Raw genomic sequence first — 15,222 nt, 5'->3', positions numbered from 1 at the left:
GTATTAAGAGGTGGGGCCTTTAAGAGGTGATTAGACCACAAGTGCTCCTGTCTTGTGAATGGGATTAGGTACCTTTACAAAACGGCTTGACAATGGGAGGTTGTCCCTTTTTGTCCTGCCTTCTGTTATGTGAGGACACAGCAAGGTTGCAACAGTCAAGGCACCATCCTGGAAGCAGAGAGACCAGACCCTCTGCCAGTGCCTTCATCTTGGACTTCCTGACTTCCACACCTGTGAGGAAACAAATTCCTGTTTTTTTTTTTTTTAAATACATTACCCAGTCTGTGGTATTCTGTTATAGCAGCTCAAAACAGACTAACGTAATGCCCTCAACCCACCTCTCTGCCTTGGTACCCACCACATTGTGTAGTAATAGCCTGACTTGGCCTGTCTCTTTCCTATGAGCACGCTGCCTTCATCCATTCTTCTACTCACTCAACTGGTTTTACTGAGTGCCTATATTGGGCCTAGCAATAGCTGCAATAGTGCCTATTTTGTAATGTGAGGCACCTTTACAACAAAGCCCTTTTGTAAATGTACCTTACATTCAGGACCTCACAGAAGTGAAGGAAACTGATACAACCCCACCCTTAAAGAGATCAGCACAGAAAATACTGTGAAGGAGACAGGGTGTGGATTTGGCAATAACAAGGACAGAGTGACTTAACAAAGCAGAAGACTTTCTTGGGAAGTCACATTTATGATGACACCTCAAGGTCTAGGAGTGCTTCAGTATACTATACTCTGGTGTCTTGTAGAGGCATAGCAGTAGCAGAGCTCAGTAAATGCTTAACAAGTTAATAAGTAAGAGATATATGTGAAAACACTTTATATGCAAAGTACCACACAGATGTTAGCCATTATCATTGAGTTAATATAGAGATTTACTTTTATTCAGTTCTCTGAACACCCAAAAAGATATAGCACACAACAGAGAAAACTCATTAAGGACATCTACTCATTTGGACATACCTAGAGTCCTGTCTTCCTAGGAGAGAGTTTGAAACTGTTAGGTGTAGGACTGAAAACAGAGAAATGAGAGAACCAGTCGTCCCATTTCAATGTTTGACCAATTCTATCTTCCTCCATGCAAAAGCAAGAGTTCACAAAATTGATTTTTAAAATAGTGATAAAACGACTTTAAAGATATTAGAAAATGAGAGAAATCAATAATAAAGATTCAGTATTCTATTTCACTGATGGAAGGTAATGTTAACTATATCTGAAAACAGCTGCCACTCCCAAACTGATACTGAACAGTGAAGAAAATGGTTCACTCTGTGTCCATTGTGGCACTGGAGTTCCGACAAGCATGTGGAAAGAGATGGGTATTATTTTTGAAGCATGCAGTATGTATTAATATATTACCTCATTTAATTCTAACACTTACAAATCCTGTGGGATGAAAATTATACCCATCATTTACGAAGGAGGAAACAGGCTAAAAGATTGTTATGTTGGCATGTCAGGGATTTGAAATGAAGTTTCTGACTCCAAAGCAGAGAACAGAACAGAAAAAAAGCAGAGAAAAATACAGGAAGGCTACTGTCAAATTGTTCGTTTTTTGTTTTTGTTTTTTGAGACAGAATCTCGCTCTGTCACCCAGGCTGGAGTGCAATGGCACAATCTCAGCTCATTGTAAACTCTGCCTCCCGGTTCAAGCAATAGTCCTGCCTCAGCCTCCCGAGCAGCTGGGACTACAGGTGCATGCCACCATGCCCAGCTAATTTTTGTATTTTTAGTAGAGACGGGGTTTCACCGTGTTGGCTAGGATGGTCTTGCCTGCCTCAGCATCGCAACGTGCTGGGATTATAGGCGTGAGCTACCACATCCAGCCAGAATTTTTTTTTTTTCCCAGCCTAAAAATATTTTCTTATCAAAACTATATTAATACTTTAACAAACTGTACAAAAAAGGTAATGAGACAAATGTGTGATTTATGGAACTGTATGTCAGTCAGCCAGTTTCCTGCAGAGGGAGTTCCCAGCATGACCTCATCCATCTGTGAGGACACAGCAGTCCTTATTTAGACATACACATTCATCTACTCCTCCAGCATGGTCAGCCCTTGACTTTTTAATGGTTTCCTTCTGCTATGAATGCGCATGTCCAGTTTTTTGCCTTCCTCATCCACTAGCCACTGGAGGAGGACTGGGGCCACACAGATGACTGATTCTACCCATTCTTTGGGGAAGGTTTCCCAGTGGCCCTCTACCATCATCCTACCTGGAATCAGGTGAGTTTCCATAGCTTCTTCTGTTTTCATATCTTGCTGAAGCAGTTTTGAAAAACAAAACCATAAACTAACCTATTCCCCAGAAGAAATCTGTTATCAAAGATAATCTCCATGGAGACTAACTCTGGCTGTCCAACACTTGTCCATTCAAGATGTAAACCATCTTGCCCCACTTCCCTGCTTTGGAGCAGTGTAGAATTGCTAACAATTCAGGCGTTGGCAAGCAACGACAAACTCAGAGCATTTCTCTTTGCTTCCTTGCCCTCTGAGTTGTTCAATAAATAGTGAAGAACGCAAAGCTAACTGCAGTATTTACTTCAGATCTGCTGTTGCTCTCTAATTTAAAAGCAAGACAAGAACATTAAATTTGTCAGTTTAAACTGGTGAAGGTAGACCTCTATCAGACACAAGTGCTTCTTTTTTTTTTTTTGAGATGGAGTTTCGCTCTTGTTACCCAGGCTGGAGTGCAATGGCGCGATCTCGGCTCACCGCAACCTCCGCCTCCTGAGTTCAAGCAATTCTCCTGCCTCAGCCTCCCAAGCTGGGATTACACACAGGTGCCACCACGCCCAGCTAATTTTTTTTTGGTATTTTTAGTAGAGACAGGGTTTCACCATGTTGACCAGGATGGTCTTGATCTCTTGATCTCATGATCCACCCGCCTCGGCCTCCTAAAGTGCTGGGATTACAGGCGTGAGCCACCGCGCCCGGCCTCACAAGTGCTTCTTGACTTACGATGGGTTTATTTGGAAGAGAAAATATCATAAGTCAAGTGCCTTTAATACACCTAACCTACTGAACATCAGAGCTTAGCCAAGCCTACCTTAAACATACGCAGAACACTTACATTAGCATACAGTTGGGCAAAATCATCTAACACAAATCCTGTTTTATTATAAAGTGTTGAATAGCTCATATAATTTATGGGAACAACATCCTGAACATGAAAAACAGAATAGTTGTATTGGGACTTGAAGTATGGTTTCTACTGAATGTGCATCGCCTTTGGAACCATCATAAAGTTGAAAAATGTTAAGTCAAAGCATCATAAGCCCCAGACTGTCTGTTTATGAAACACTCCCTTGGGGGCACTATGCCAAATACCATGCCTAAGTGTTTTCTAACTTTCTGCACTACATTCAAAAGGAGCATTTTCATAAAGACGTTACTGGAATCGTGGAGAATATTAGTCCTTCTTTCTTTTGCAGCTAACTGGGTTTTTGAAAGAAGCTCTAAACCACAAGCATATTCCAGTAACTGTTTGTTCTTCCAAGTACGAGCTACTTCCTCCCTCTGCCACCATCGCTCATATTCTAGTTTGAGAAAATATTAAGAAGCATAGTGAATCAGTCTGTTTTCAGAAATTGCTTAGTCCTTGAATTAATGTATTTTATAAAGCAGGTTGGCTTTAGCACCTTAAGATTTGGCTACTTAGAATAAAATCTTCCCAATTTGTAGCCAATTTGCATATATGCATAAATGCCCAAATTTTAAAAACACCTTTAGGATTAAGAGAGTTTTGCTGTCTGTATTTACATAACTTAAAGCTGATTACTTAGGCAAGTTTTAGAGCAATTTTAACAACAGTAATGAGACAAGAATGTTAAGATAATACATTCTTACCAGGCAAGGTGGCTCATGCCTGCAATCTCAGGACTTTGGGAGGCCAAGACGGGGGTTATCACTTGAGGTCAGGACCTTGAGACCAGCCTGCTCAACATGATGAAACGCTGTCTCTACTAAAAATAACAGAAATTAGCCAGGCATGGTGGTAAGTGCCTGTAATTCCAGCTACTTGGGAGGCTGAGGCAGGGGAATTGCTCAAACCTGGGAGCTGAAGGTTGCAGTGGGCTGAGACTGCAGACTGTACTCTAGCCTGGGTGACAGAGTAAGACTCCTTCTAAAAAGAAAAAAAGATAATACATTCTTTAGAACCAAGAATCTAAGGATAATACATTCTTTAGAATCACATGTATAAATGGTCAAAGGATGCTTTTAATAACATGGTCCCAACTGTGGAGGTATCACCATCTTTCAAAGCTACCTGCAAAAAAGGGACAATGTTATCACTGGCTAGTGAAAAACTAGAAAAATTTAAGGAATTCTCAGCAAATGTCTTATCTGTTAAAATACCAGTGGTCATCCCCTACGAGGGTAAATGCACCTGTCTTTTCTGAAAACAAAGCAAAACCAAAACAAAACTCTACAGAAAGATATTATAAAATCAAGGATTAAATTTCTGTTGATTTAATAAGTGATCAAGGTTATAAGTAATACTACCTCCAGGATTTTTTTTTTTTTTGGATGGAGTCTTGCTCTGTCACCCAGGCAGCTCACTGCAATCCCCACCTTCTGGGTTCAAGTGATTCTCCTGCCTCAGCCTCTGGGGTAGCTGTGATTACAGGTGCCTGCCACTGTGCCCAGCTGATTTTTATATTTTTAGTAGGGACGGGGTTTTGCCATGTTGGCCAGGCTGGTCTTGAACTCCTGGCCTCAACTCAGCTTTCAAAAGTGCTGGGATTACAGGCATAAGCCATCGTGCCCTACCAGGATTTTAATTAATTAATTTTTTATTTAATTAATTGTTGGAGTGCAATGGTGCAATCTCAGCTCACTGCAACCTCCACCTACTGGGTTCTCCTGCCTCAACCTCCCGAGTAGCTGGGACTACAGGTGCCTGCCCTCACGCCCAGCTAATTTTTGTATTTTTAGTAGAGATGGGGTTTTACCATGTTGGCCAAGCTGGTCTCGAACTCCTGATCTCGCCTCGGCCTCTGAAAGTGCTGGAATTACAGGCATGAGCCAACACGCCCAGCCAGGATTTTAATTTAAATTTAATTAATTAGTTACTTATTATTTTTTTAAGAGACAGAGTCTTACTCTGTTGCCCAGGCTGGAGTGCAGTGGTGCAATCCCAGCTCACAGCAACATCCACCTCTTGGGTTCTAGCAATTCTCCCGCCTCAGTGTCCTGAGTAACTGGGACTACAGGCACATGCCACTACGCCCAGTTAGTTGTTTGTATTTTAGTAGAGATGGGGTTTCACCCGTCTTGAACTCCTGAGCTCAGGCAATCCACCTGCCTCAGCCTCCCAAGTGCTAGGATTACAGGTGTGAGCCACCACGCCCAGCCTTAATTTTTATTTATTTATTTATTTATTTATTGAGAGAGAGTCTCACTTTGTCACCCAGGCTGGAGTGCAATGGTGAGATCTCAGCTTACTGCAACCTCCACCTAGCAGGTTCAAGTGATTCTCTTTCCTCCCAAGTAGCTGGGACTACAGGTGCCTGCCATCATGCCTGGCTAATTTTGGTGTTTTTAGTAGAGATGGGGTTTCACTATGTTGTCCAGGCTGGTCTCAAACTCCTGGCCTCAAGTGATCTGCCTACTTTGGCCTCCCAAAGTGCTGCAATTACAGACGTAAGCCACCATGCCTGGCCTACCTCCAAGATTTTTAATTTCTCAGCAGGGATAATCTGACATTAAAAAAAAGCTTATATTTTATTAATAAGGAGAAGATTTATGCACAACCAATTTCTGCTTCAAAACACTTCCAAGCATATAACAAATGCCATCCTTAAAAGAAGGATTTCCTATTTAATCATCTCAAATTAAATACAGATGGTCTTTTCATTCTGGATCATATGCCCTTTGTTTGCTTGTTTTTGTACAGGAATTATCTTGGAATCTGATAATTCTGAGACTCACCTGATGGCTAAGCACTGCATATCTTCATTACGTGCCCATTTCCATTCATTCCTTAAAATATTATGAAACACTGCTACACACAAAATATGTATATAATGTATAACATTAATAACATATATTGTAATATATTCATCATATAATGAGTATACACAAAAGCATGATGACATGACCACCTGTGATCCCGCCATCCAACTTGAGGAACAGAATGACAGTGCTGTTGAGGTCCCTGTGTCCCTCCTCAATCACCATGTTATGTTGATCATTCCTGTGCTTTTCTTTATAGTTTATCACATTTATAGCTAAGAAAGTATATTCAAAATTTGGCTTTTGAATTTTATAAAATACTATTATATTGCATGCATTCTGCCGCAACTTACTTTTTCATTGAGCATTGTTTCTGAAATTCATCTATGATGATGTGTATAGCTCTATTTCAATCATTTTCACTTCCATCTAGTGTTCCATTGCATGGATAAACCACAATTTACTATCAGTTCTCCAGGTGTTGGGCACATTCTCCCCTGATTTGTACTGTTTTGATCCTTTCTGTACTTTTGCTTCCCAGCCCTTATCTGCAAGGTTTTTTTGGGGGTATGTTTCCCAGGAACAGGTGATTGTACACAAACTATGTAACTACATACATAAATATAGAATACATACACACAATTATGTATATATTCATAAATATACTTGTTTAATATGAATATGAAAAATGTTACATAATTACATATTATAGAGAATATATATTATATATAATAGAGAATATATATTATTCTATATACATTCTCTATAATATGTAATTATATGTAATAATTCCATGTGAATACTGATGATTTTTCCCCATGCAAGAATATTTTTCAATTGCCATATATTTTAAAACAATGTAACACTTATACCAGCCAAATCAAATGTAATAATCAACATAACATATACAAATTAGTAAAATTACTTTATTTAGTTGTAATATCCACCTCTAATTGTTTGAAATAAAATTTCCATGATCTTAACTGAATTGTACGTTACTTTCTTTTAGAATGTCCTGTTTTTCATTAAAGTAATTTCTAAACCACTCTATGTGCTCAACCTTCTGTTTAACACTAAGATATGGGTTTTTGGAAAGGCCACAAGTCACCAGCTCCATGAAGTGGCGAATTGGTCCTTGTTTTGGAAAGCCCTCCAGGTGTTTCTCTAGAAAAATATGTTCATGAAATTCTGAACCATCATCATCAAAACCTAGGAAATGAGACAAAATACATTAAATTATAATTTTAAATACAAAATCTACATCATAAAAACAATATTAATGAAGTACCATATTACATTTTAAGGCATGTGCTTTAGAGTTAAACCTAGGGTTGTTTATTTTTTTCTTTTTTTTTAAGATGGAGTCTTGCTCTGTCACCCAGGTTGAAATGCAATGGCATGATCTCAGCTCACTGCAATCTCTGCCTCCCGGGTTCATGCGATTCTCCTGCCTCAGCTTCCTGAGTAGCTGGGACTACAGGCATGTGCCACCAGGCTTGGCTAATTTTTGTATTTTTAGTAGCCGATCTTGAACTCCTGACTTCAAGTGATCTGCCTGTCCCAGCCGTCCAAAGTTTTGGGACTACAGGCGTGAGCCACCTCGCCTGGCCCATTGTTAGACCTAGATTTGCACACCAATTTTTTCAGGAGGCTGAGGCAGGAGAATTGCCTGGACCTGGGAGGTGGAGATTGCCGGGAGCCAAGATCGCACCACTGCCTTCCAGCCTAAGCGACAAGAGTGAAAAATTTCTTTTTCAATGCCTAGCATGCTATAAGTATTAAAAATGTGGCAGCAAGGCCAGGCTTAGCCTCTTGAGTAGCTGGGATTACAGGTGCTCACCATCACACCCAGATAATTTTTGTATTTTAGCAGAGATGTGGTTTCACCATGTTGGTCAGGCTGGTCTCAAACTCCTGACCTCAGGTGATCCACCTGCCTTGGCCTCCCTAAGTGCTGGGATTACAGGCGTGAGCCACTGTGTCTGGCCGCTAATGAATATTTTCATAAATAATGGCAACCATCAAGAACATTCTACAAATTATATATTTAAATATATAAGTAAAACAAGATGAATTGTGAAAAATGTTCAGGGAGCTCACAAAAAGCCAAGAGGCCAGGTGCTGTGGCCCACACCTATAATGCCAGCACTTTGGGAGGCTGAGGCAGGAGGATTGCTCAAGCCCAGGAGTTCAAGACAAGACTGGGCAACATGGTGAAATCCTGTCTCTACAAAAAATACAAAAAAAAAAAATTATCCAGGTGTGGTAGAAAGTGCCTATAGTCTTGGCTACTTCAAAGGCTGAAGTGGGAGGATCATCTGAGCCTGGGAGGTCGAGGCTATAGTGAGCTGTGATCACACCACTGCATTCCAGCCTGGGCAACAAGAGTGAGACCCTGTCTCAAAAAAAACCCACAAAAAACAAAAAACAAAGCCAAGAAAAGACAAAGAAACAAGAAATAGAGAAAATGAACAGAAAATAATACTTTAAATATAAATAATCTAAGTATACCAATCAAGACAGAGATTTGCACAATGGATATAAAAACATGAACCAACTATATGCTGTTCATAAGGAATTCACCTTAAATACAACATAGGTAGACCGAAAGTAAAAAGGATGGTTAATGTTATCTTGGCAACATATATTTTGTTCAAAAGTATGATGGGCTATATAAATATAAGATAAAGTAGATCAACAGTCTTTTTAACTTAGAATGCTCCAGGAGGGCAGAATTAATAGATCCTTCCTGAATGAATCAATGAATGACTGACAGCCAAGTGGTACTGGCACGTATAACGCAAAGGAAAAAAAGAGAGCAATAAAGAGGGTATACTATATACAAAAATAAGTTCTAGACAGATTAAACAGAAAAAAAGGCTACAGAGCTATGTACAAATTAAATCTCTATTCGCTAAAGACATTCTAAACATTGTAAATTACCTTCTCAAAAAGGCTTGAGCCCAAGAGTTTGAGACTAGCTTGGGCAGCCTGACGAAACCCCATCTCTACCGAAAATACAAAACAATTAACTGGGCATGGTGGCATGCGCCTGTCACCCCAGCTACCATACTTAAGAGGTTGAGGTGGGAGGATCATGTAAGCCTGTAGGTCAAGGCTGCGGTGAGCTATGATTGCGCCAATGCACCCCGGCCTGGGCGACAGAGTGAGACTCTGTCTCAAAAACAAAAAACAAAACACATACACATACACACACACACACACACACACACACACACACACACACACACCCCACACACGATAAGCAACAAGGACTCAAATTGTGGCAAATTGAACCCATGCTTAACTCTGCTCCCTTGTGACACCTACCAAATGGCCATAAAAACAGGAAAAGGTACAAAAGTACAAAGATGAAAAGAAAAAGAATAACAGACAAGAGATAGCTGTAAAACTGCGGAAGATGAAAAGTGCACATATGAGTAGTAATTGACTTAGCAGAGAAGACACTAAAACTATCTGTAAAAGGGGAAGAAAAGAAGCAAAAAGGCTTCAAAAAGACTTCAAAAATAGAGGATTCAGGTACCACTGAAGTTATGAGTGGGGATAAGGAACAAAAAACAGGAGGATTAATTGAAAATGGGTTTAGGGAACAGTTCTTCCATGTCCCATCTCCCACATGCACCTCCAGATGCCTATCCTCCTCCGTTCCTGAAGAAGATGGGCAGTTTACTTTTTGGAGAAATTAAAATGGAAAGAAGAAGTATGCTGTTGGATTGATAAGAGGAAAATTAAGTGAAAGTCTGTATGCTGAATGGTGAGACAGTGAACCACTATGCTTCACTGACTCTCCAAAATAAAATCACTCACTCCTTCCTTCCTTCCTTCTTTCCCTCCTTCCTTTTCTTTCCTTCTTTCTTTTTCCTTCTTTCTTTCCTTCTTTCTTTCATTCGTTTGTTCAGGACAGAGTTTCACTCTGTAAACCAGGCTGGAGTCCAGTGGTGAGACCTTAGCTCATTGCAACCTCTGCCTCCCAGGTTCAAGTGATTTTCCTGTCTTAGTCTCACAAATAGTTAGGATTACAAGCATGAGCCATCATGCCAGGCCCACTAGTGGGTTTTTATTTTTCATTTATTTATTTTTTTGAGACGGAGTTTCGCTCTTGTTACCCAGGCTGGAGTGCAATGGCACGATCTCGGCTCACCGCAACCTCCGCCTCCTGGGTTCAGGCAATTCCCCTGCCTCAGCCTCCTGAGTAGCTGGGATTACAGGCATGTACCACCATGCCCAGCTAATTTTTTGTATTTTTAGTAGAGACAGAGTTTCACCATGTTGACCAGGATGGTCTCGATTTCTTGACCTCGTGATCCACCCGCCTCGGCCTCCCAAAGTGCTGGGATTACAGGCTTGAGCCATCGCGCCTGACCACCACTGGGTTTTTAAATCAGGTTTTTAACCATGAGGACTTGGAACACCCACGTTTCTTCAAATAATGAAATCCAAACATGTTGTAAGAAAAAACCAAATCTTTCCTTAATATCAGATATTATTTTACAGAAGAGGAAACTGAGGCCCAGGAGCTTAAATAATTTCCTCAAAGGCAAATAATGGCTAATAATGAACAAAGCTGGTAATCAGGTTTGCACAACTAAAAAGGCATTGGTCTTTTTACCTTACCCTGATTAACTCCCAGAACATAGAAACCATACTTTAAGCAATACACAGGTTAGGTAATACATGAAACACAGTATGCTATATTATTGCAGGTACAATATGAATATACAAACTGGGCGTGTTGGCTCACACCTGTAATTCCAGCACTCTGGGAGGCCAAAGCAGGTGGATCACCTGAGGTCAGGAGTTTGAGACCAGGCTGGCCAACATTGCAAAATGCTGTCTCTAATAAAAATACAAAAATTAGCTGGGTGTGGTGGTGCACACCTGTAATCCCAGCTATTCGGGAGGCTGAGGCATGAAAATTGCTTGAACACGGGAGGCGGAGGTTGCAGTGTGCCGAGATCTTGCCACTGCATTCCAACCCAGGCAACAGAGAGAGACTCTGTCTTAAAAACCAAAAACAAAAACAATATGAATACACAAAATATTAAGAATTTGCTGAATCTGTAAGTCTCTAATGTTTTCCTATAAAAAGTAACACTTTATATTAATTATATTATTTACATATAAGACTAAATATTTCTGATATTTAAGCTTCCATTCTACCTATTAATCCAACAAATAAAAGATTAACAAAAATTAAGATGTTACAATGATACCACAACATTACGAAGGTTGAAATATGGACTACATTTTCCAAAGACTTATTTAGGCTTTTCCAACTTCTAGCTAATCTTACCATAAATTAATCTTTTCTAATTCAAAATACATCTGTAAATTCAATTAAAATTTTTAACTGATGACAACATGGGTATCATAAGAAATAAATAGCATAGTAATATTGTTTTCCTTTTGATTTGGGAAGAGGTAACATCTCCAAAAAATACCCAGTTAAGTAGATCATATTCTGTTGCCAGTTCAAAGCATCTATATTTTGCAGGCAAAGATTTTCACAGCATACTAATGTTTTTGCTTTGAGTGGCTCATACAAGTTCCTTAGACCTCATTTGTGCAATGGTTTTATGACTAAAGGACTTTAAGAGTTGTAATGTTCTCCAAAATTGAAGTATAATCTCAGACCCCTTATTCAATACATAGAAGACTCACCATGTAACATCCTGTTAAAACAATTAGCAAACTGATATCACTTGCAGTTCTCAGTCTTTTTATATCATAGAAATTCATGATGCATTTTACTTCTTCATTTTCCTTATCGAATATCTAAAAATAAGTGAAATTCTAACATCTTTTTTAAAAAACCTCATCAGATTCCTTTTAGGACACCATGAAGATATCTACAATGTATTTTGAAATTTACCTGAGTATCTACACTCTAAAAGTGAGTATCTGGCAGAAATAATCTCAATCAATCAATTTTATAACCTCCTGAAATTAACACTTACCTGCTTCATTGTTAATTGGGAACTCCCACAGTTTCCCCTCTTTAGTCCACTGGATCAGCTCTTCAAACCCATTCTGAAGGGGTTGTTCATTTACTGCGGCTAACTTCTTAGCAAATTCCACATCCCAAAGTGAAGGTGATGTGTCTGCATAATAAAGACATTTTAATTAAGAATAAGTCAATGTAAATACATTTTTTAAAAAAGTTATAACCAATCGGCCGTGCACGGTGGCTCAAGCCTGTAATCCCAGCACTTTGGGAGGCCAAGGCGGGTGGATCACGAGGTCGAGAGATCAAGACCATCCTGGTCAACATAGTGAAACCCCGTCTCTACTAAAAATACAAAAATTAGCTGGGCATGGTGGTGCGTGCCTGTAATCCCAGCTACTCAGGAGGCTGAGACAGGAGAATTGCCTGAACCCAGGAGGAGGAGGTTGCGTTGAGCCGAGATCGCACCATTGTACTCCAGCCTGGGCAACAAGAGCGAAACTCCGTCTCAAAAAAAAAAAAAAAAGTTATAACCAATCCTGAACTGATCATGTATTTTTCAGACCTTGACACTCAAAATTAAATAGTATATGATAAAAAGTTACTGAGCGATAACTGCAAAAATTACATTCAGAATGGTAACTACAATAATGGCAAGCTCAACTTTTGTTTTACAATGCCAGGTAATCACTGCCCCCTCTACTGGAAAGAAAAAAATAAATTTGTATTTTGTTTAAGAGTATTTTTATGAATGTGAATGTTTTTTGCACAACATGTGACTTTGATTTTTAAAGTCTAGCCTGTTTATCTTATAGTCTATCAAAATTAGTCACTAATGTTACCACTGTTAACAATCAAAGAAATTAACAGAATAAAGATAAAACTGCTAATGAATACTGAGTACTTCCTCCATGCTTAAATGCTTTTTATGCATTAGTGTATGTAATCCTCACAACCAACCCTGTGAGTAAGGTATTATCATATTGGCTAATTACCACCATCATGTTACATGTTTCAATAACTTATTTACTTTTGAAACTTCAGATCATCTTTTGAGAATGAGCCATATTCCCACCAGTTACTGCTGCTGGGAACATAAAACCGTACAACCACCTTGGAAAACAGCTTGATGGCTCCTTAAAAAGTTAAAAATATATCTATTATACAACATAGCCATTTCATTCCTGGGTATTTACCCAAGAGATAATACATATCTACACAAAGACTTGTACACAAAAGTTAATGGCAGCTTTCTTTATAACAGCCAAATGTGGGTTATAATTTGGGAAACAACCCAAATGTCCACTAACAGGTGAATAGGTACAAAAATGTGATGCATCCATACCATTGTATACTATTCGGTAATAAAAATGCATTATTAGTACATGTAACAGCATAGATGAATCTCAAATCATTATGCTGAGTGAAAGAAGCCAGATGCAAAGGAGGACATACTGTGTGATTTCAATTATGTGCAATTCTAAAAGATGCAAACTAATCTATTGTAACAGAAAGCATATCAATGGTTGCCTGCGAACTGTGTGTGTGTGCGTGTGTACTGCAAAAGGACACAAGGAAACTCTGGTGGGTCATGAAAATGTTCAGAATTATAACTGGCAGTTTCATGGGTGTATATATTTGTCATAACTAGTCAAGCTATATACTTTAAATATGTGCAGTTTGTTGCACACAAATTATACCTTAATAAAATTGTAAAAAGAAAATGAATATCAATGTCTATCCTTTGGCTACCTTTTTCTCTATATTTTTATTCTTTAGTTATCTTTACCAATATTTTTGATCTTTCTTATTTTTTGTGTGTGTGATTTCACTTTTTAAAATAAATGAGGATCGTATAGCTTGGTAATCTACCTTTTTCACTGAATGATTCCATCAGTAGCCAATTTTATATATATATATATATATATATATATATATAAACACACACACATATACACTCACACACACATACATCACAATCCCCTACTGTTGAATATTTTGATCTCTTTTAAATACTATAATGACAAATATCCTTGTAGTTACACTTTTGTGAATATCTGTAATACTTAGAACAAATTCCCAGGAACACAATTTCTGGGTTACAGGCATAGATTACATATGATCTATCCTCCAGCTTACCTCTTTACCCACTTTTGCCAAGCCCACTAAAGCATATCCACAAATAGCTCATTTACTTTTCTACCTGGGTAAGCCTTATTTTATCTATTTGCTTTTTCTGAATCTGTCTCTATGAGCCTTTATGTGCAGAAATGTGTCTAACCACAAACTGACTGCTAGATATTGGGTGTTTTGACATAGATCATCTGATACTGAAAAACAATCAGTTAGCCTTAACTAGCCACATTTACAGAGCAATCACACCAGTAAAATAATTTGTCTCAGTTATCTTTTACATGGTGGTGACTGACCAACCTATATCTTTTCCATCATCATTAGGATCATCACTATATTTCTACACTTGCTAATAGTTGCAAGCATTTATTAAATATGAACTATGTTACAGGCACTGTGCCTGGCACTTCTCTCAGATGACCTCATTTAATCCTTGAAATGTATGTACTAGCCCTCATTTTATAGATGGGGAAAGGTTAATGTGGCAGAATCTGAATCTGAATCCAATTCTACACAACACCAACACTCTTTCTGTTAATACTGCCTGTCAATTGTAGGATAACCAGTAGGGCCTATGACTATATCCTTTGTAGCACATGGTAAGAACTTAGTGGGGAACAAGATGTGGGAATCATGGAACAGAATAACTCATTCAAATCAGTCAATAAAAAATTACTAAATGCCAACTATATTTCCAGCATTATTTGAAGTGGTGGGAAAACAACAATGAACAATTGCTAAACTTACATTTCTACATATTACTACTCCTGTATTTAACTGAGAACAAAACCATTCTTTAGACTCATGTAAGTACAGCATATTCAAACAGTATCTTCATTAGAGTAAATTATTACATAAATTTGTGTGCTATTTTCCTCACCAGAGTATAATCATTGGATATTGTTTGATAAAATACATAAAACTTCAATGCTTCCTTGGCAACTAACTTCAGTTTTAGAAATAAGACTTTTTTTTAATTTTAAAAAGTAAGCTGGCTACTTCAAGAATCTCAAGAATATTCAAGTGCAGCTGTGCTGACAACTAATTTGTTTCTTCCTTTTTTTTTCTTCCTTCACCTGGGTGCAGGTGGACTACGGCAGAAAAGGGCATTAGCCCGCCCCCACTTTTTTTTTAAAGATGGAGTTTTGCTCATCAC

The 15,222-nt window shown here is 38.6% G+C and overlaps 1 protein-coding gene and 1 pseudogene across 1 annotated transcript in view; both read right to left on the bottom strand.

The window, feature by feature from the left end:
- The window catches only part of LOC141581652 (selenoprotein K-like), a 28,679-nt pseudogene extending 21,903 nt beyond the window's left edge, over window positions 1-6,776 (bottom strand).
- Window positions 6,777-6,874: 98 nt separating this feature from the next.
- The window catches only part of MRPS31 (mitochondrial ribosomal protein S31), a 29,334-nt gene continuing 20,986 nt past the window's right edge, over window positions 6,875-15,222 (bottom strand). The window contains exons 6-7 of the mRNA XM_039473389.2: window positions 11,947-12,090; window positions 6,875-7,177 (exon numbers count right to left, since the gene is read on the bottom strand). Coding sequence (XP_039329323.1) covers window positions 6,948-7,177; window positions 11,947-12,090 — 374 coding nt within the window. The 3' untranslated portion in view covers window positions 6,875-6,947. The remainder of the gene's footprint in view (window positions 7,178-11,946; window positions 12,091-15,222) is intronic.

This window comes from Saimiri boliviensis, chromosome 16 (genome assembly GCF_048565385.1).
Source record: "Saimiri boliviensis isolate mSaiBol1 chromosome 16, mSaiBol1.pri, whole genome shotgun sequence".
Lineage (NCBI taxonomy): Eukaryota > Metazoa > Chordata > Mammalia > Primates > Cebidae > Saimiri > Saimiri boliviensis.
This window is presented reverse-complemented; position numbering and strand designations above follow the sequence as displayed.